The sequence below is a fragment of the Leptidea sinapis genome, chromosome 10 (assembly GCF_905404315.1).
Source record: "Leptidea sinapis chromosome 10, ilLepSina1.1, whole genome shotgun sequence".
NCBI classification, from domain to species: Eukaryota; Metazoa; Arthropoda; class Insecta; order Lepidoptera; family Pieridae; genus Leptidea; species Leptidea sinapis.
In genome coordinates this window covers 12,638,054-12,659,472 of record NC_066274.1, presented here as the reverse complement: position 1 = coordinate 12,659,472, position 21,419 = coordinate 12,638,054, and the positions used below count along the sequence as shown (strand labels likewise).

The window sequence follows — 21,419 nt, the reverse complement described above, 5'->3', positions numbered from 1 at the left end:
TGGGCAATCGACAACGTGAGTTGCATATATTCAAATTCAAATATTTTTATTCAAAATAGGATGTGATATCACTTATTGAAAGTCAAATTAGTACCACCCATTCCAAAATGAATGCCTCAAACCTGAGAAGAATGGGCGCAACAAACTCGGCGGGCTTTTTTTTTCATCGAATAAATATCTTTACAAAGTAATATTGTACAATTAAACTTATTATTTAATAGCCTGAGGGCGGTCACTCCATTCCCAATATGTGGTTTCATTAAGAAAGTCATTTATGTTATAGTAACCTTTACCACACAAACGTTCACATACTATTTTGTATCACAAATGCGCCGATTTATGTATTATTTCCGACTCCATGTTCGTTTTTAAACTTTTGTAACTTAAATTATAATTTAAACAAGTAAACTTTTCGCACTCAATACACGCACGTAATTTTAAAATGGGCAAAGGGCTTGAACCGCAACAGCGAGCGACGAGATACTACTTTTCCCGCATGAGTAATACAAAAGTTATTTGTAATCTTCTTCTTCTATATATATAAAAATGAATTGCTGTTCGTTAGTCTCGCTAAAACTCGAGAACGGCTGGACCGATTTGGCTAATCTTGGTCTTGAATTATTTGTGGATATCCAGAGAAGGTTTAAAAGGTGAATAAATAGGAAAATGCTGCTAAATTAAATAAAAAAAAAACAAATTTGCTTTTCCTTTGATGTGTCAATACATAATTTCTATGAGAGAATTTATTGACGCACGGTTTGACAGTTCTGCTGTGAAACAATTTCATTACGACAGCAGGGTGCATATTTTACAAAGTAATTTTTGATGTTATGATATATTGACAAATTCATATAAAAACATTATTTTATTTATTATATACAGAACAACGTCTGTCGGGTCAGCTAGTTGTTAATATAATAGGTAAGGGGACGTGTGTAAGTCTAGCTTACGTCATGGTTCTGTTCAAACTATGTATGTATGTATCTACCTAATTGTTAAATATTTTACTATTCTACTTTTTGAAGGAAAAATGAACTATGTTGACTATGTCGTGGTCTTCCAACGCATACATACAATGTAGGTTTGATAACGAAATAATATTATTGATTTAAAATTACGATTACATACTTATTAATATTATAGAAAAAACTGAGCTAACTAATTTAATACACCTCTTATGCAAATCTAATAGCTTTGATATTAATAAAATACTATTATTTGTATGTGCTACCTAAAATCAAACCTGAACTGAATATAGGTTTTACATTGCTGCTTATTGACCAAGAATATTTTAAACAACTAGAGTAAATGCGGCAATGAATAGATATACCTAGCAGTCGAATATAAATAAAACCTGAACATTTAGTTAATTGTTTTACATTGCTGCTTATTGACCGAGTATATTTTAAGCAATTGGAGTAAATGCGGCAATGTATAACAGTCAGGATATAACAGTCGAAGGTTATTAAAGTGTAATTCCATATTCCGGCTTTGGTTTTTATAAGACGTGATTTGTCTATATGTATAGAACATTATTGGAATTAATTAATAAATTAGCAATATGAAGCCAGAAAGAACATTTTAATTTGTGAATGTTGATTTTGTCAACGTAATAGCTTTATTAGGTATTCATTCCCATTTTTTTTAAATGAAAATAAGGGACGAGACGAGCAGGACGTTCAGCTGATGGTAATTGATACGCCTTGCAAATTACAGTGCAGTGTCGCACAGGATTCTTGAAAAACCCAAAAATTCTGAGCAGCACTACAATTGCGCTCGTCACCTTGAGACATAAGATGTTAACTCTCATTTGCCCAGTAATTTCACTAGCTACGGCGCCCTTCAGACCGAAACACAGTAATGTTTACACATTACTGCGTCACGGCAGAAATAGGCGCTGTTGTGGTACCCATAATCTAGCCGGCATCCTGTGCAAAGGAGCCTCCCACTGGTAAATTATCAGATAATGTTATTGTTTCAATTTAACCTCTAGCTTTGTATCCCAAATATTATTATGTATTGTACTTTAGATCATTTATGCGTCTAAACAGACTGTGATAGTTGTGAAAACGTCGAAAATAATTGAGGCTGACTGTATACCTCTATCTTGAGCAATGCACGCACACTAAGGTAATAAACCTGGCCTGTTTTCATCGGTCGTCTAAGTCTCTATCTTCAGTCTTCAGTGCTAAGTGGCTGTATCTAGAAGTATAAATTAAGTATTGTATCTGGATAGCGTTCTGTTAATAACTATTATATTTGCTTTTTATATTTATTTATGGAACATTTGTAAATATTTCGGGGCAACAGTCAATGTCTATGCGATAATAATAATTATTATACGTAAGTTAATTGTATCAAAGTACGTACTAGTAATATTAATTTATTTTTATACCTTATTATAATAATGTAAGTAACTCGCATAACTTTTTTTTTATAATAAATTAGATTATCTAACATTTGTTGTTTAATTAAAACAGAATCCTAGTAACGCCATGATTAAAGAGGAGTAATTCATTACAACATAAAAGGCATTTATTTTCTCAAAATTGATTCCTTTAGAAGAGAGAAGAAGCAGCACAAGAAACTCCCAGCATTAGTTTTTGCGCTCTTTTTAATAAAATTTAAAGTATGCACAATGCTTGCAATGTCATTGCTAGTGCTATAAAATAATCATAATCTAGTCCCAGGCTGTCCGATCAGTTAGATATTCAGCTGTGGAGTAGTAGGATCTACGACAGAGCCATTTTTAAATAAAACATTTAAAAGCTTATGTTTAATGAAAGAAAGTCATTTTTTCATTACAAATAGGTACCTGAAGGGTTACTCCGCTGTCTGTCGGCGGCATAGACTTTCAATATACTAGCATATAGAACAATACGTGCAAGAGAGATGAACATCTTTAAAGGAGATGCAGAGATTACAGGTTACAGTAGCAACAAGAATGAGCTTCCTTGTGCGGTGTTTCCAGGAGATATGGCACCTTCCGTAAAGGCCAGCAACGCTGCTGTGATTCCTCTGGTGTTGCAAGAGAATGTGGGCAGCGGTGATCACTTAACGTACGCTCGTTGGTCCTCCTATTCCATTAAAAAAAAAACAAGATAAAAGGATAGCTAATGTATAACTGTAACCTTAATCTAAGGTTACAGTAATAGATTACAGTTACCTTAGATTAAGGATTGGTCTCCGCTGCGCTCCAACTGCAACTGCACTACCTAAGAACAATAGCTTTTTTATTACGGCAACTACTAGATGCATGTGTGCGTGGAATCTTGACATTCAATGGCATCTTTTAAATTTTGTAACATACGCTACGTTTTATTTTACATACAAATAAATAAAATACAAAGTACTTACTGATGATATGTGGTCCCAGTGTCCTATTTCTTGTAGTATTCTTTTTACAAAGTTTTACTACGCAACCCGGCGTTTTATTTTCAATTATTAGTAAAGTTTAACAGAACATGTGGCACGACAACGTCACACATTGTTTATAGACATAGTCATGTCTGCGGTATCTAGGTGGAGTCAGCGAAGACCAATCCTTAATATAAAACTGTAACCGATTTTTGATTTACAAGTTGTAAACAGTCAGCCACGCTTGTCATTAGCTCATAACAACGAATATAAAAGTCATCAGTGGGGCTTGCGTCCGAGTCAGGGGCGTAGCTACCGCCGTATCTGCCATATCAATTATACGGATCCCCTGGGGTACAGGGGCCCCAGACCTGCGTAACCAAAAATTAATAAAAACTTCCCATTTTTTATTTATTTCAGGAATGACTAAAGTCAAAAAAAGCAATCTCTTTTTTTTTCCTCGTAAACAGTGCGTTCAAAAGTTGGTTCAAAATTTTCACTACTGTCCATAGAGGCAGAAACTTTAGTAAAACTAAAGTCATCATCAGCTATAAATGATTTAATAAATCAGTTTGCCGAAAAAAAGGCAAGCAGTTTTATTTGAAATGTTTGTAAATATTTTGGAAAAAGTGACAGATATATATGGATTATGATGAATAAATATTTCTTTTAATTTTATGCAAACATTTTTATTCTTTTGTGAGAAATCTTTCATAAGGGCCCCCAAACAAATTTTTGTACGGGGCCCCAGGAACGCTATGCCACTAGTCCGAGCACATTTAGGAGCTAAAAAGATTGCTACTTTCCCCAATAATAATAATAATGATAGTAGGTGTTAGTGCCTATACTAGTCTCAACGCTACAGATTACTTCCATGTTGTCCCGAAATTATATTCTGGAAAATTTACTTATATTGGTGAATCATGTATTATTATTTTTGAATTTACTTTTTTTATAATTACCGTTAAGTAACTCTACCTGTGCGTTTCTTTAATATCGCCATTGTATGTCCACGCTATATTAAAATTATCGATTAAAAACTCCAATATAATAAAAAAAGGAAGTTGGAAGGAGTATTGTTAATCCACGGATTATCAAACCGGCTCAAACTCTGTTTGGCTGAAATATTTGTCATGTTGAAGTAATGTATCTCTTGTAAATACATACTTTAAACATACCTTCAGGTATCTGGCGTATAACTAAAGAATATGTAATAGTACTAGGTATAACTCTTTTTTTTTATATGAGAGGGGGCAAACGGGCCAGAGGCTCACGGGTGTGGCAACCGCCCATGGACATCTGCAACAACAGGTGTGTCAAGAAATGCGTTGCCGACCTTTAAGGTATGCTTTTTTCTTGAAGGTCCCTAAGTCGTATCTGTTCGGGAAGACCGCTGCCGGTAGTTGATTCCACAAAGTGGCTGTGCGAGGCAAGAAATTTCGAACAAAACGCGCGGTTGTGGAAAGCCAGACGTCTACGTGATGCGGATGGTAGGTACTTTGCACGTAATGTCCGGTGGTGGAATTCGGCTGCTTACTAACACTCTTATCAAAAATATATAAATTGATCTTATCATTATGCTCTGAGAAGGGCTCGATCACTTGGCGTTCCGTAGAGACGTCACTTCATTGTGTGTATTCTACCGCATCTATTACGAGGAGTGTTCCATAGATCTGTTTCACCTGATCGATGCCGCCGAATTCCACCTTCACACGACCATTTGGATGTGTGGCGGTGCTCCACAGCGCGGTTTTCAAAGAGCTTTCTGCCAGGTACTACAAAGCTGTGGAATGAGCTTCCTTGTGCAGTGTTTTGTGAACGAGAAAGGGCTTAATAAAAATGCGATCTATGAATGAATCTCATGTGTGAAAAATACTTATATGACGTCTTGTCCGAATCGTGTTAACCAACCAATTAATTATGTAACTTTTATTACATTAAATATTTGTAGAATAAACATTTTGTATTTTCATTTAATTAAATATGTATATATGTACTCTATTTATTTCAGCATCAAATATTGGACAGCGCATGTTTGTTCCTAAAGTAAAATTGTGTCCTCACCTTACGTGTAGCAAAAAAATACGATGTAGCCCAGACATTTGTAAGGTATATTAAGGAACTTGTATGGAAACGCCATGCCAGAACGTCTCCAGGATCTTATCTCAAAGCCTATCCGACTGCAGCGGGGGGGTTATAGAGTCATGGAGTCAGATGCATCGCCATGTCAACGGACTGGGCATAAATATCAACGGTGAATACATCACTAACCTTCGATTCGTAGACGACATTGTAAAATGTCCAAAGGAAAGGGCTATGCTCCGAGTTTCCCTGCGAGAGTGCATCTGAAATAAGGAGATCCGTAGGAGAACCAAAGTCACCGCCATAGCCCGGAAACTGAAGTGGGCAGGGTATATAGCTTTTTAGAATTTTCTCGGAGACCAAGCATAAAATGACAACCAGCTGACGCAATAATGACATTGACGTTTGGCTTGGTGTTTAGTTTTGCTTCACTATGGCTTTCCATCTGTTTGGATATTCACCAAGACGCGCCAAAAGCTACAGTTTTGTCATTCTCGATTTTACTCCATTTGGCTTGTAAGAGCGATCGTTATAGCGTTGGCACATGATCGGATTTGGTACGGCCAAGCATCGGATGCGGTCTGGACCATCGCACAAACTATTATAATAACCGTCCGGATCGTACCTAGTACGACGCCAGACTAATTGGTGCGAGGCGACCATCGGACCGTCCGATGGTCCGGCCGTACTAAATGTGTAAATGCTCCATAATAGCTCCGTTCGTAGTGCGCTCTCGTCACTCTGGCGTTATTTGCGCGATCTGTTTTAATATCCACCAAGCGGTGTCAAACGCGTGGGCTCCTTTGCACAGGAAGCCGGCTAGATTATGGGTACCACAACGGCGCCTATTTCTGCAGCAGTAATGTTTACACATTACTGTGTTTCGGTCTGAAAGGCGCCGTAGCTAGTGAAATTACTGGACAAATGAGACTTAACATCTAATGTCTCAAGGTGACGAGCGCAATTGTAGTGCCGCTCAGAATTTTTGGGTTTTTCAAGAATCCTGCATTGTAGGTACCTAATGGATAGGGTATCAATTACTATCAGCTGAACGTCCTGCTCGTCTCGTCCCTTATTTTTAATAAAAAAGCGCTTTTTGACATTCATTCCACTGAGCTTGTTGGAGCGGTGGTGAATACCAACTTAACATTAATTATACATAAAGAAAAATATGGTAGGTATGTATACATTAAAAAAACTATGAATCAATATGTAATATATTTTAAACTTTATAACAATAAACAAAATTAAACTTCTCATAGAACCAACACAATGTACCCAAGCAGTCGACAATTATAATCTATTTAAATAAAATTTACATCGAGATTTATTTCTTTTAGAACGTAATCAAGGATTCCCATAAACAACACGAAATTTTAAACGGTTTCAGTCCATTCCACGTGATGGCATAAATTTACAATATTATCTATAATATATTTACACATTTTTTGTGGCGATAAAAAGAGAAGTATTGTGCATGAAATAATTAAAAACATTTGCTATGTCCCTAACTATAAATATAATATCATTTTAATAGTCAGGTTTGTACGAAAGTTACACTAAGGTTGTTTCACTAAAGAACTTGCCTACGTCATTCCATAAATAACCCGCAGGGAATAGGGTGCGGCGTGTTGTTTGTCAACAAATCTGTTGTTTCGATCACAATTCGTGCAAATATTTTCCACCCAATAACGCTTAAATCTTTTAAAAGGCTTTTTATATTGATGCTCAAACAACTTGATAGACAAATTCAATGATACAGATATAAATATATTGAACTTTGGGTACGTAGGAATAGCTGAGATCTATAATGTACTTAGTCTTTGCTCAGACTTTACTTACCTAAAACTTAGCTGAGTGTGATAAAATGCGAACTAGACTTGGGCTGTCTTAGCAAATAATAGTCGAATTGCTTAAATATTGTAAAATACTGCCAGTACAGGGTAAAGTAAAATTAGCAATCCTTAAGGAAGAATATCTTAACATGAAGGGATTAAAAGGTAGGGTGCGTAACGCCAATTTACGTAAATTGGCTACCTATTATAGCTTTGAGTTGCCAAAAACAAATAACATATATGGGAAAAGAAAATGGAATTATATATTGCCCAAAATCGTAAATGACTTGCCATATTCTATTAAAGATACCAGTAATACAAAATCATTGTTTTTAGGGTGATGTAAGAGATATTCCTTGGTAATGAGCACCGCTGATCATGACCATAGAGTATGTCTCTAGGATATGTCTATTACTAATGAGCATAGCCTGGGTGTCTCATTTACTCATTATTTCTATTGTTTTTATGTTGCTTTGTCTCCGTTGCTATTTAATTCAGTCATGTTATTAAAATATTTTAAGTTGAGAATAAGTGAACTCGCTATTCCTCACATAAACACTTAAGTTTCATGAGGATGGCTTAAATTGTTGAGTAGTTTGTTTCTTGTATTATTTGAACAATAAATAAAAAAATCTTATTAGCTTAAGGCTAGCATAATTTTAGCTGTTAAATCAAGATCACCACTTTTCGCTTCTAATCTCAAAACCCTTTTGTATTTCATACAAAAATTATACACATTGGAATATAGTTGTCCGCGCACTGCCAGGAGAATGAAAATGGGTTTGATTATATCAGGAAAATTGAGGGACTCACGTACGATGAAGCCCAATTGTTCCGGGTATTCCACGCCTGTGCACTGATTGGAGAAAAGTTCACAAAAAAACACTTTACACAGCAGGCCTGGCACTAAAAACAAAATCAAAGATTATAATATTAAGCTTACAAACAGCTGAGTCTTACGTAAGTAAAGTCTGAGCAAAGTCTTAGTACGCTCTATTGATTATCTCTCGGCCTTAAAGCGACGGGTATATTCTTAAAAGCAATACTATGTAGGTATAAGAAATTATTTTTGAAACATGAGTTCTTAGAAGGAACTATTTTATCTTACTTGGTCTGTGATTATTATCATGGTTACCAGATACGATACCGACTTGGATTGAGATTTTTACCTCCAATAACGCAGATAGAATTACCGTTACGAAATAACTGCAGTTACTTGGTATCTACAGTACTTTAAACTATCTTAAGTTATATCTAATAAATATAAAATTCTAAAGTGAACCTATCTTACGTGACAATTAGAACTCTTTAAAATTACAATACATGCAAGCTTGTTCGTTTATTTTATTCTACGTAACTGCTAATTATCTATATTATTCGAGTTATAAATTACATTATCAATCTACTATTGCCAAAAATAATGTACATTTTCAAATTTGAACATGGTGAAATATTTCAATAGGGGCACCAAATGAGAAATGTTACGCAATTTCATTAAAATCTTAGAAATCACGTTATTTCATTAGTAGATATTATTTCTTATCTGTACGTGATGATATGAGGGTAGGTACGCTTTTATATTACAAAATATTAGGAGCCACTCTATCGTGTGAGGCAAAATACAGTTAAATCGATGTATAATAAGTATTACATTAAATAAGTGTTTTTAAATAATAAGAATGTTTAAATTTAAGGTACCCCTATGTCCCGCCAAAGTCCCTTGCACGCGCAGTCACATAAGAGGAATACATACCTATTGCCGATATCGTGCACTCGCTCACGGCAATCGCTTACAAACCGTAATTTATGCGGGTTGCAGACGAAGAGCTTAAGTTAAGTTAGTTAGTGCAGACCGCAAACTATGCGAACTAAGATAAGTGAGCTAGCTAAAAAATGCGAAGCTAAGTTAGTTGTGTATACCGATGCGCAGCGGCATGAGCATAGCTAAGCCCTTCCCGCTCTCCCCGCACGCCCTACGAACATCTTTCGCTAGTCCTGTCCAGTGTCCTTTGTCGTTCGCACGGTTTTTTTTTATGAAAATAAGGGACTAGACTAGCAGGACGTTCAGCTGATGGTAATTGATACGCCCTGCCCATTACAATGCAGTGCCGCTCAGGATTCTTGAAAAACCCCAAATATTCTGAGCGGCGCTACAACCGCGCTCGTCACCTTGAGACATGATATGTTAAGTATCATTTGCCCTGTAATTTCACTAGCTACGGCGCCCTTCACACCGAAACACAGTAATGCTTACATATTACTGCTTCACGTTAGAAATAGGCGCCGTTGTGGTACCCATAATCTAGCCGGCATCCTGTGCATAGGAGCCTCCACAAAAACAACAGTTTACCAGTGGGAGAAACTACTCCCACGGTTGTTTTGTAGCGAATATGGAGCAATTTATTGAAAATGTTAAAATAATTTCCTCCTGAGAACACAATAAAAAGACTATCACAACTTAATCAAAAAGGATGTTGTATGGAAAGGTGATTTTTGCTCTATCATCTACACATGTACTCCATGGATACGGTCTCATAGCAACACTGACTAAGTTTTGGTTTAGCTCTTGGTGTGCTGTTTTATTTCTAGCTTAGCTTAGTTTAGTTTAGCCTAGCTTGCTTAGTTTAGCATTGATATAGCGATTTCGGTCTGCAACCCGCATTAAGATCCTTTTTTATAGCAACCCCGCGTGCTAGATGCCTTAGCAGCTAGTATAGTATCTACTTTAATGAATTCAAACTACATTCACTGAGATACAAGCACACGTAAATATAAACCCCCTTATTCATAATGGTCCGCTAACTTAAAACAGCCGCTAAGGAGTGTTTTTTCTCATTCTGACTTAGGTCAATAGAAGAAGACAGAATGTGAATCAGCAATGCTTTAAGTTAACAGACTATTATGAATAAGGGGGCAAGTATCAACGCTAACATAGATTAATTACATTGTTCCTTTTGCGAAGTACTGTTTCCGCTTATTTTGAATACTAATTTATGATTAAATTGTAAATACAATATTGTACGGTGTTGCATTTTATTTATTTTAATTTAAATAAATTATTGTGTAAATTGGTGTTTATGTAAGGCTGAACTTACGCTACGTGTAAAGGTATAATAGACTATAGAATAACTGACCCGTGGTAAAAACAAAGTACTTATGTAGGTATTTGTTTTGTGCTTAGTTTAATATATAATACTTAATAAAAATAGCTAGAATACTTCGAGTCTTTAATAAATATTGTTACATTAAAAAGCAATTTAGGCAGAGCTAGGTCCCAACAGGTAAGGTTTATTTGAAGATTTAAGGCAAAAACCAAGCCTTCTCATACACACTTATTTTTATATCCACATCTCGAATTACCGTGAAAAGGCGGCTATATTATACTTATAGTTACACACACTTATCTACATATAATTATGTCAGGCAAAAAATTTACCCTGCTTTAGTATGAAGTACTATTAAAACTGTAAAATTGGTTCCAGGATAGGAGAAAGATTCGGTAAGCTAAGAACCAAGCAGGCTTTAGAAATTACTTATTATGTTTTGTTCACCATAATAAAACTGCATATACGCGATTACACTTACTAATTAATTATTATCTGTGAAAATGGAAATGGATTTGTGACTGGCAAAGTGATTAAAATTTGGTCCCATTTTGCATGGATTATTATAATTGTAAATATAAAATTAAAGATAATTATTAATGCATTTCTATTTACGACAATAATTACTTCGTCTAGTACAAACATACAGTGGTCATACGTCGATTTTAGCCAGTAATTAAATGCCTAGATTAGAAGTCCCGCTCTGCGGAAGGTTAGTAACGCATAATATTTGTATGGCCGGCTGGACGCGATATGAAAATAAAAGTAAAATTAAAATGCGAGCCTTACATTAAGGATAGGTCTCCACTGCGCTCCAACTAGATACAGCAGGCGTGGTCGCCCAAGTGGGCGAATTCGAGCCAGTCTCGAACAATGTGTGACGTTGACGTGTCACATGTTCTGTTAAACTTTGCTAATAATTGAAACTAAAATGAGGGGTTCCGTAGTAAAACTTTGTAAAAATAATACTACAAGAAGTATGAATGACACTGGGGATCACATATCATCAGTAAGTATTTTGTATTTTATTAATTTCAATGTAAAATAACACGAAGTGTATATAAGTTACAAAATTTCAAAGATGCCATTGAGTGTCAAAATGCCACGCACACAAGCATCATTACAAATTGCCAATACACACTACAGTATAAAGTTGCCATTGTAATATAAAGCTATTGTTCTTAGGTAGTGCGGTATCTAGTTGGAGCGCAGCGGAGACCAATTTTTAATCTAAGTTTTAACAATTATATCATCTGATAGTTCACTTGTATGGTTTTAGCTGTCAAAAGTATAATAAGAGCAATAGTTCCACTTTGTGAATACGCCTGCGGTATCTAGTCGGAGCGCAGCGGAGTCCAATCCTTAATTTAAGGGTTACAAGTTAAAGTATCAGACATATTTTTGTATTATATATCCAAAGTCGTCGTTCAGTAACATAATATGATATTTGTTGTTCATAACGCACCTGAATACAGAGTAGCTGCGGCAAGCTGTTACTTTTCATTATAGTATCAGTTTTATTTTATTTATTAGACAATCGTGTTTGATGATAGTGAAACAGAAAAATAAATGAAAGGAAATTTACAATGGCTTACTTATTTTATACATGCTAAGAAGTATATACATTCAGTTTAAGATAAAAAGAAAACGAAAGCCTTTAGAAATATATAATACTAGTTGACACAGCAAACGTTGTATTGCCGATATTGAAATCGCGATACAAAAGTAACTGTTGATCGTAGATGGGTGAAAATTTTAAGTTGTATGTATTTTTTAATGCTGACCCATAATCAAAATTTAAAAAAAAATCGTGTGGATCGCCCTTAACATTTAGGGGCATGAAAAATAGATGTCCGATTCCCAGACCTACCCAATATGCACTCAAAATTTCATGAGAATCGATCAAGCCGTTTCGGAGGAGGTCAATGTTTAACACCATGACACGAGAATTTTATATATTAGATAACTAGCATGGACTAGTAAAAAAAGGAAGACTCCGCACCGTGGTATTAGCAAGTGAGGCACCTTTATGCTAGTGTGTGTGCGGTTACGGGGTATAGTTACACAATTTTTTCTCCCTTAAATAATCATATATCCACAAATACTTTTATGTTATTGTTTTTACACGTATTCAAAACGCACGACGGCATTTTTAAAATATTTTATTGAAACGAAAGCTGATTTGTCACAGACGATGACAATTCTCATAATGGCCGCCTATCGGCCTTTAGTAGTGTATGTGTGTGGGTGGGGCTATGTATTTACACGTATTAACGGCATGTTTTAATGCTACACTGTTATGTAAGGTGACACGAGAGTCCTTATTTTTTTACTAGTCCGTGATAACTAGTTGACCCGACAGACGTTGATCTGTATAAAATACTGTTTTTTTATGAATTTGTCAATAATATTTCATTAAATCAAGAATTATTTCCTAAAATCAGCTCTCTGTTGTTATAATGAAATTATTTCACAGCATAACTGTCAAACCGTGCGTCAATAAATTCTCTCATAGAAAAATGTCCATAAATTAAATATTGGAAATAAAAATAATTATGGGTCCCAAATCAAAAAGGAAACTATCCTACCTCCCAAGTTGGACTAAACTGCACTCCATGAAGTAATCCCATTAAAATCTGTTCAGTAGTTAAGGAGTTCACTGGAAACAAACATCAGGACAGTGGATTTATATATTTTAAGATTCTTACTTGATTGCAGTTGAAAGAATCTAAAATGTTTAAAGTCTAGTGGTTCTATATTTAATATAAAAGGTTTTCAGCGGAAAATCAAGTTGGAAATAGGTGTACGTACTCATTTATAATTTACGAAAACAACCCAAGGTTGTAGATTGAATTTTACAATAAGTACAAGGTATGACGTATACAAAACAAAACTTAAAAAAAAATAGAATAATATGCTCGACTTATATTTTCAATTATTAAATTAACACATATAATTCTAAATGCAAAGCATTGTATCTTTACATTTTATGAAATTTATAACCTAACCTAAAACATGGCAAGAAAAATGAGTGAGAAAAACTTATATTTCCCTCTGTAACAACAACCTCTTTCTAAAATTCTCCTTAAACAAAAATCATGGCAAATACTTAAATTATCATTAATAAATAATAACAAATTATTATCAAAGATAGACAATATCACAGATCTCCTAAACGCTCCAAAACATAAATCTCCCAAAATAAAAAAATAATAGCAATCTAGTGTAATAATGTACATAAGTAAACTGATGTTTGGACAAAGTACTTGTAACGTGCGGCCCCCACTAAGTAGAACATCTTCGCTACTACCGTTGATTCATTCATTGCGAGACACGTTTAGGGCTGTCAACATCTACGAACAAATCTTTCATCGTTCTTTTTTATTCGTAGCTTAGCTAATATCAAATCTAAAAACACACGCAAACTTTAGTAACTTTTTAATAAGTTTTTATGAAAAAAACACTAACCTATTAGGTATAATATAAACATTTACCTATACACCAGAAAACAATCAGATTCAACTAACCTATTTGAAAATAAAAGAATATATTAAGGAATGCATGCGTCATACATAAGACAATATCTTCTTAAACTATGATCGCCTGGTACCAAATCCTGGTATCAGTACACTGGTACTTCCTATCTCATTTTCTCTCACATTAAGTTTTATGAAATTTTAACTTTTTAATGTCTCGCTTTTTCGTTTCATCGACTTTGAAATCACAACGATGCTAAGGAAGTTTTCACTCCAAAAATATTATACTATTAAATTATTATGATTAAATAACTCAAAAGTGCTAACCCTGACTCCTGCTGCTGATGTAGGACGTCCTCTGCCCCCACCGCACCGCTTCTCTCCACTTGTATCGCCTATTTATAACGAAGATGTTCTACTGATAGTTTTTTCACTTACTTTGGTTTGGACTTTAAGTAATTTGTAACCTTAGTATCGCACTCTTTATACACTTAAGCGAAATATTATTTATCTACTAAAAATTATTGAAATACTTTGTCGTTGTACATTAAATTTGATTTAATTATCTATAACTTATTTCTTATCCTAAGATTTATCCCTATGAGAATCACTATTACATAACTTATAAGCATCTAGGTAAATAAAATGAGTGAATTGCTTTTACTATTGTGCGATATTAACACAGCACTTATAAATGTCGTCATCGATTATATCGAAGTTATAGAAGCGTCTCTCATACATCCGGTCGCAAGAGATGGAGATCAACAGCAACGTCTCTTCTCTGAGGTCGGAGGAGACGCGGCTGATGGCCCTGGCTGGCGTCGCCTAGTAGCGCTGTCTCTTCGGCCACCGAGTCGCCAGAGCCATAGCCGCGTTCATCTCCAGGCTCTCCCTCACACCACGAGGGAGACCCTGAGCTACCGGATCGCGTGCCACCAGCCTCCGCTTCCGTCTCCACATCAACGGAGCAACTCGCGCAAACATCTGTAAATATTTGTTATGTTTTAATAACGCTCACTTCTGGGATTAATACACAAATAAAATTTGAAAGCAAAGCCACAACCTGAGAGTTGAACAAAGCATACAAGATTTCATGACGATACGTCACTCGAACGGTTAGCTCAGTTGGGAGAGCACTCGCACAGAACGCGAGAGGTCGTGGGTTCAAGTCCCGCATCGTTCATAAAATTTTGTTTTCAAATTTTTTATTTGTGTATTTATTCCAGAAGTGAGGGTAATCACTTTAAAAACATAATAAATTGTTTAGATTAGCAAGAGCGACATCTCAAGTCAATTTCCTAATATGAAAATATTGGGGTTGAGAAGGTTATCAACTGTAAAGTAGATCCTGTAGATGAAGCCACAGAGCCTGATAGTTGAACAAAGCATACAAGATTTTATGACGAAACATCACTCGAACGGTTGACTCAGTTGGAAGAGCACTCGCACGGAACGCGAGAGGTCGTGGGTTCGAGCCCCGCATCGTTCATAAAATATTGTTTTCAAAATTTATTTGTGTATCTGTAAATATATCGATAACTATTGCTTATGACGAAAGCCTTATTAGCTTTTAGTTTCATTGTTTTTAATGAGATTTGATTATCACCAATTTAGGTTAGGATAAGATTAGTTTATCTTAATTTTCATGTATAGTTTGGTAAAAATGGTTTCAAAGTGTAATTATGTTTAGTAATTATGTACTTAAAGTATAATGTGTAGTTGTATGACACAAACAATAATAATATACTACTTACTAACACAACACATAGATATATATAACACGAAGCTTGGTATGAAGTGGGACGTATACAAAAAATATAATAAAAAAAGAATCAGACATAAGTAAGGCACGGTTTTACGTTTCTACTTCACAAAACATGCTAATTGGAGGTAATATTGAACTAAAATCACTTTAATCAATTATTATAGGTACTAACATTTAAACTAAACCTAAATTAAGTATTTTTCTGTATTTTTTATCTATAATAAAAAATTGTCAAATGTAAGTATTCATATTTTTAACGAATTTTTAATTTAGGCTATTATGTCACAAACACATCCATAAAAGACAAAAGTATTTTCCCTCGAAGACCTAAAACCCTTCATGCAAACAAAGTATAATTTTAATACTTAATGAAACTATTCAAAACGATTTCACATTCCACATCGAAACGGGGTTATTAAAGACTCACTGAGCCGGCGGTGGCCGATCATAATGGGGCTGGCCCATGATGGTGTCGGTCATAGAGATGTGGACGACGAATAGTCCTCATACGACGCTGCAATATTTAACACTTCTAAATTCATCCCTAGATATTGAAAGCCACAGATGTATAACAACAGTATGTTGATGACATACTGTAATTAGTATAGTAATGTTATTGGAAAAGCAATGGTAAGCATGACGTGATTTCATTCGAAAATGAATGGTATGAAGTTGTTAAAACATTGTACAGTTGTTGGCTTTACGATAATTAATGAACTTGAACTTTCGCATATACAGGTTGTTCGCCGAGAGTTGATAAATATTATTAAACGTCTCAGAATAGCAAGTGTCGTTAAATTATCGCAATTTGCATGTCGCGGTGCATGAGTTTTATGGTACGGAGGACGCAGCTGTTGTCAAGCGCAAGGTGTCGATATCTATTTTTAGAAACAATTAGCAGAGTAAACCTATCAAGTATCGGCGAACTAAGTAAATATGCAAGATTAAGATGGAGTTATAATTACTTATATATTAACATACCTGAGCTATCTGTAACTAGACGCGGTGGCGTGTCCTCACGGTCGCTCGGTACCACAATCACTACTTCGTCATCTCTAGGCGATTCACCATTTCTTGTCGAACATGTCCTAAATTTATTTAATATTTGATAAACGCATTTGTTTCACAATGTTTTCTTACATTGTTACATTTAAGAAAACAATATTTATTTCTTAATCTCCCCAATGATCCCCATATAGAATTTTAGCACAACACCTTCCATCTGCTTTAAATCATAATATATATGGATTTATTTTCCGTTCGGACTTCCGTTTCGTCCTATTAATGTTTTAGTTTTAAAGAAATATATTCTCATCAAGAAAAAAAGCCAGTTATATGATTACAACAAACAATATTAATCAAAATATTTAAATACACCAAACTTACTTAACGATGACTTTTTTTCGCATGAACCGCGTTCCTAAATCCGAATAACCTCTATTCATCGGCCTTTTTAATGGTATAGGCGGTGCTGAAGCAGGTGGTGGTGGTTCGAAGGTTCTGGAGAGTGGAGATGATGGTTCAGAACACTGTTTTTCAGTGAGAGCGGGTCTCGTCACTCCATGACGATCGTTGGAAGCACCATCCGAACTCCCGTTTGCATCACCACATATCCTTCTTGCTACGCGTCTATCCTCTTCATACATTTCTAATAAATGGTCTAACTTACTTTCTATATCATCTACCTAAAATAATATATAACATTAACAAACATTTTAAAACAAATAAGTTATTAATATCATTTTCCAATACATACTTGTCTCTCAATTTTTACTACCCTGGAAGCTAAGCTAATTTTTGATGCATACACATCCTTCGATTTTGATCCTTGTTTGCCGAGAATTTGATCTAACCTGTAAAAGAACATTGTATTTTCTGTGATTAACGCGAGTGTTTCACAATAAAATACATTTTAAAGGATTAAAAGTAGCTGTAATTTTTAAAATAAGGTTTAAATAAGGTATCTGTCGAAAGTTAACCCAAATAATATAAATAAGTCCCCCTAAAACGTGTTTCTGCAAAGGACACAAAACGTCGGTTTAAAGAAAAAGCATTGACACAATTATCTAATGTAGTACAGTTACAAGTTACATGTGTTTTAATCGTTTAAAAAGTATTTTATGTAACTGTTATAGAATCTTACAATACAGGCATAATAATAATAGCAACTGCGTGAATATATTAATAAACATAAAATTATTTGGGTTATACATATAAAGTTTAAAAATCATCAATAATAATGAACACACCAACACTATTTGGAACTAAGAATAAAGCAATCATAAATGTCTACTCATAAGTATACAAAGTAAGTAATTCACGAAATTGGAGCATCAACGATAATTAAATAAAATTACCGATAAATTTGGTAAATATGAAAACATCAATAAAAAAGATCTGCTATCTGAAATGGCACGGCCAGTAACGCTGACCTATAAATTGTCAATAGCCGGAATTTTTATTTTTAATTGCTTCCAAATCAGATGAAAATGTTGACGATATTGAAGGGCGGCGACGATGACTCTTGAACCGAAGTACCAAAGATAAGACGACTAGAATTAAGGTGACCACACATTAGCAGTTCGCTGGCCGATTCTAGCCTTTCAGTTAATTATCCGATGTAAGCTACCGAACTAGACACCATACAGGCGCTAGAGTCGCCACACTGAGACGGTGTCTTCTAGGCTGTCAGTTAATTAACCGTGGTGTCTGTAAGCTACCGAACTAGACACCATACAGACACCAAAGTCGCCACACTGAGACGGTATCTTCAAGCCTGTCAGTTAATTAACCGTGGTGTCCGCAAGCTAGCAAACTAGACACCATACGGACACCAGAGTCTCCACACCACACTGAGACGGTGTCAAAATGTACATCAAAGAGATAGCAATGCTATATAGATAGATACTAGTGCTGTATGTAAGTAGGATAATAAAGTTTAAGAGAAAAAAGAGAGAGTGGTAAGTTCATCATTATTTAGCCTTCATTTTAAAATCTCTATCGGAATAATGTGATGAAGAATTATCCTAAATTGATGGTCTACTTTGAATTTTGATAATAAACCTTTCTGCAGCGAAATTATTTATTAACAAATTAACAAACGCAATTAAAAAACAAAACTCAAGCGTCACTGGCGGCTGATTGAGTAAGACACCATACAGCTCTATAGTTATAGTGGTCGCGCGACCAATAACATTTTGTGGGCGCGTCCGAGCACGTCGCGCCACCAAATTGGTTGCGCATCCAAACGGACACCAGGTGAGTAAACTCTCTATAGAGCTGTATACATTTTGTTGGTAGCGGCGATTGGTTGCGCCGCCATGGTGTCCGGGTGAAATATATCTCTCTCCTTTATCTCTGTTTTTCTGTACGCTAGTATATTGTTTATACAATTATCACCACATATCCTTCTTGCTACGCCCCCCATATACTTATGTATATGGGGGGCTAGACAGTCCTTCAAGAAAACAAAGAAAGCTTGGCCATTTCACGTTATTGAAATGATAAAACGTTAACAGTTTTTAGTTTGTCAAAACAACTATACAAACTATGTATTCTGTTGTTGCTAAAGATAGGAAATTCTCGCAGGGAACTGCCGGACAGATCCTGCAGTATAATACTGTTGGCTGCCGCCTTTAAGTGAGTGATTCGGTTTTCGATCATGGCCGGCCAGGCGCCTCTAATGACAAAAGACTGCGGTGAACCTGCTAATAATGTGTTAAATTTAGAATATGTAACAAAAGGGGCCTTTTCGTGAGTCTGAGTTTAATTAAACCAGAACAAAATTCCGCATATTGATCTCCATTTACAATAATATTTCTGGCAGTGCTTGATTACTTACAGATCAGTGTCATTGTTGATTTCATATTTTCTACTTCGCTGATTTAATTTGCTATCAATCATGCATGCACTAACGAATTAAAAAGACGTGCAGAAATCGAAGATCATTTAGTTATTAGCATCTAGTGATATCACACTAGTAAAAAAATCAAAATTTGACTACATTTTAACAACACAAACAACGAACAGAAGAAACATCTCACGATAATTTTTCTATACAGTGGAACAAACGAATAATAATTTTTACTTTTATAGTTAACTTCCAAATTGCTTTGCTAAGTATTGTTGGAATTAAATTATACTGCTACCACGATGCTACATACCGTATAAAAATAACGAGCTTATCTTTTATACGGAGACTTTTTACAAGACTGTCTCTGATGACCACTTGAGCGGTGAATGAAGCTGGCGTGGGTTGCTCGAGTACCTCTGTACTACCTGCATACTCTGTATACCTAAGTCATAATACTCACCTGTACTGCAGGTTCTTGGTTCGATTAAGAAGGTCGGCGTGCCCAGACGAATACTGTTCAATCACGTCTTTCACATCGTAGGGCTTCAATGCTTCTCTAAATCTCTTGCGTGCGACAAAATACTTGAGCTACACGGAAATAAAACATCTTCATGGCTAATATTAATTTGTGTGTAGCGATATTCGAATTTTCCTCCTAATTATCTTGCAGAAAAACCCTCATACCTAATTGAATTAGAATGAATTATTACCATTCAATTCTCCAACCTAATCCCCTATTGTGTTTGTAAATTGGATTTGTACGAACATTATGAACAATTAAAGCTAATTATAACAGGTTTGAGTAGGTAGACGCGGCCAATAGTTATACCTACCTAATTTATAAATTATGTATGAAACTTGTGTAGTAGAAGGCAATAGTAAATTACAAAACCTATCTATGAAATGTTACCTCGGCATTTCTTGTCCATTCCAAGCTATTTCATATACTTGTTTAAAAACTGCAAAACCACGAAATTTTAACTGAAAATTTCCCATTCGTTGGAAACGCTGTTGTAACGAATTCCAATAGCGTTTTTATACTAAAATTTAAAAGAATAAAAAAATAAATACAATTTAAAAGAATTTCCAAAATCATGACCGCAGGGAAATTTTCAGCGTCTTCGATGTTATGTACAAGATGTAAGTAGTAAGAAGTATTTGATAAAAATATCAAACTAGCATCACACAAACTACACTTTTATCTACATTTACGGAGAGAACAGGAAGAAAAACTTCACTACAAAGTTGATTATTTATAAAGACTGGTATAACCTACAGTTTCAAAATTGAAACGAAGACACGCAGTAATGAGGAAGATTAATGTGCAAAGGCGTTCTATAATGAAAAAAGGGGAAATGATCCACCGTATGTGATCAACGCTTTGCATGCACCATTACTTCAAATTACAAAAAATATTGATGATTCACTCAAATACGATATTAATGGTTGTTTGAAAAGTTATTTATGAACATTATTTTGTTTCAAGGCATATGCAAAGCGTTGCTTAGCCGATTACGGCGTACTACCTATTCTGGACGTTTTTCACTCGGCTCAGCAGATCGACGTGTCCAGCAGAATATTGCTCTATTACGTCCTTTACGTCGTAGGGCTTTAAAGCTTCTTTAAACTTACGACGAGCGACAAAATACTTCATCTGTTAGAATTTTACAACAGCTTTAAGTTTCATACCATCAAGGATTGTACTAACTAATATTTGAACTATAATTTTACAAAAATAATCTTTAGAGCAACTTTATGGTTGTTGCGTTAATATTAAAATCTCATATTTCTCCACGAGATGTAATAAAGACCAGACATTTAATGAAGAACATAAAATTGTGCTATCAAATTTCGAACTGCAAAAGTTATATTAATCTATTTGAAACAAAGAAAACATAAGAATTTTGAGGGCAAAGGTTGAGTAAGTTTCGACACCGTAAACATTGT

The 21,419-nt window shown here is 35.0% G+C and overlaps 1 protein-coding gene, 1 long non-coding RNA gene and 1 other non-coding gene across 4 annotated transcripts in view; 1 reads left to right on the top strand and 2 right to left on the bottom strand.

The window, feature by feature from the left end:
• Window positions 1-6,638: 6,638 nt before the first annotated feature.
• Window positions 6,639-13,297, bottom strand: LOC126966375 (uncharacterized). The gene is made up of 2 exons (XR_007729724.1): window positions 9,819-13,297; window positions 6,639-9,770 (listed from the first exon to the last, which is right to left on the bottom strand). It is a non-coding gene; the product is annotated as an uncharacterized LOC126966375 (long non-coding RNA).
• Window positions 13,298-13,309: 12 nt separating this feature from the next.
• The window catches only part of LOC126966311 (potassium voltage-gated channel subfamily KQT member 1), a 105,165-nt gene continuing 97,055 nt past the window's right edge, over window positions 13,310-21,419 (bottom strand). The window contains exons 13-18 of one of the 2 annotated variants that reach the window (XM_050810285.1): window positions 19,933-20,060; window positions 17,376-17,472; window positions 17,006-17,304; window positions 16,601-16,707; window positions 16,047-16,133; window positions 14,702-14,838 (exon numbers count right to left, since the gene is read on the bottom strand). In XM_050810285.1, coding sequence (XP_050666242.1) covers window positions 16,096-16,133; window positions 16,601-16,707; window positions 17,006-17,304; window positions 17,376-17,472; window positions 19,933-20,060 — 669 coding nt within the window. In that variant the 3' untranslated portion in view covers window positions 14,702-14,838; window positions 16,047-16,095. Of the gene's footprint in view, window positions 14,839-16,046; window positions 16,134-16,600; window positions 16,708-17,005; window positions 17,305-17,375; window positions 17,473-19,932; window positions 20,061-21,419 lie in introns of both variants that reach the window. The other variant, XM_050810284.1, reaches the window with a different exon arrangement.
• On the top strand, window positions 14,965-15,037 carry Trnas-aga (transfer RNA serine (anticodon AGA)). The gene has a single exon. It is a non-coding gene; the product is annotated as a tRNA-Ser (tRNA).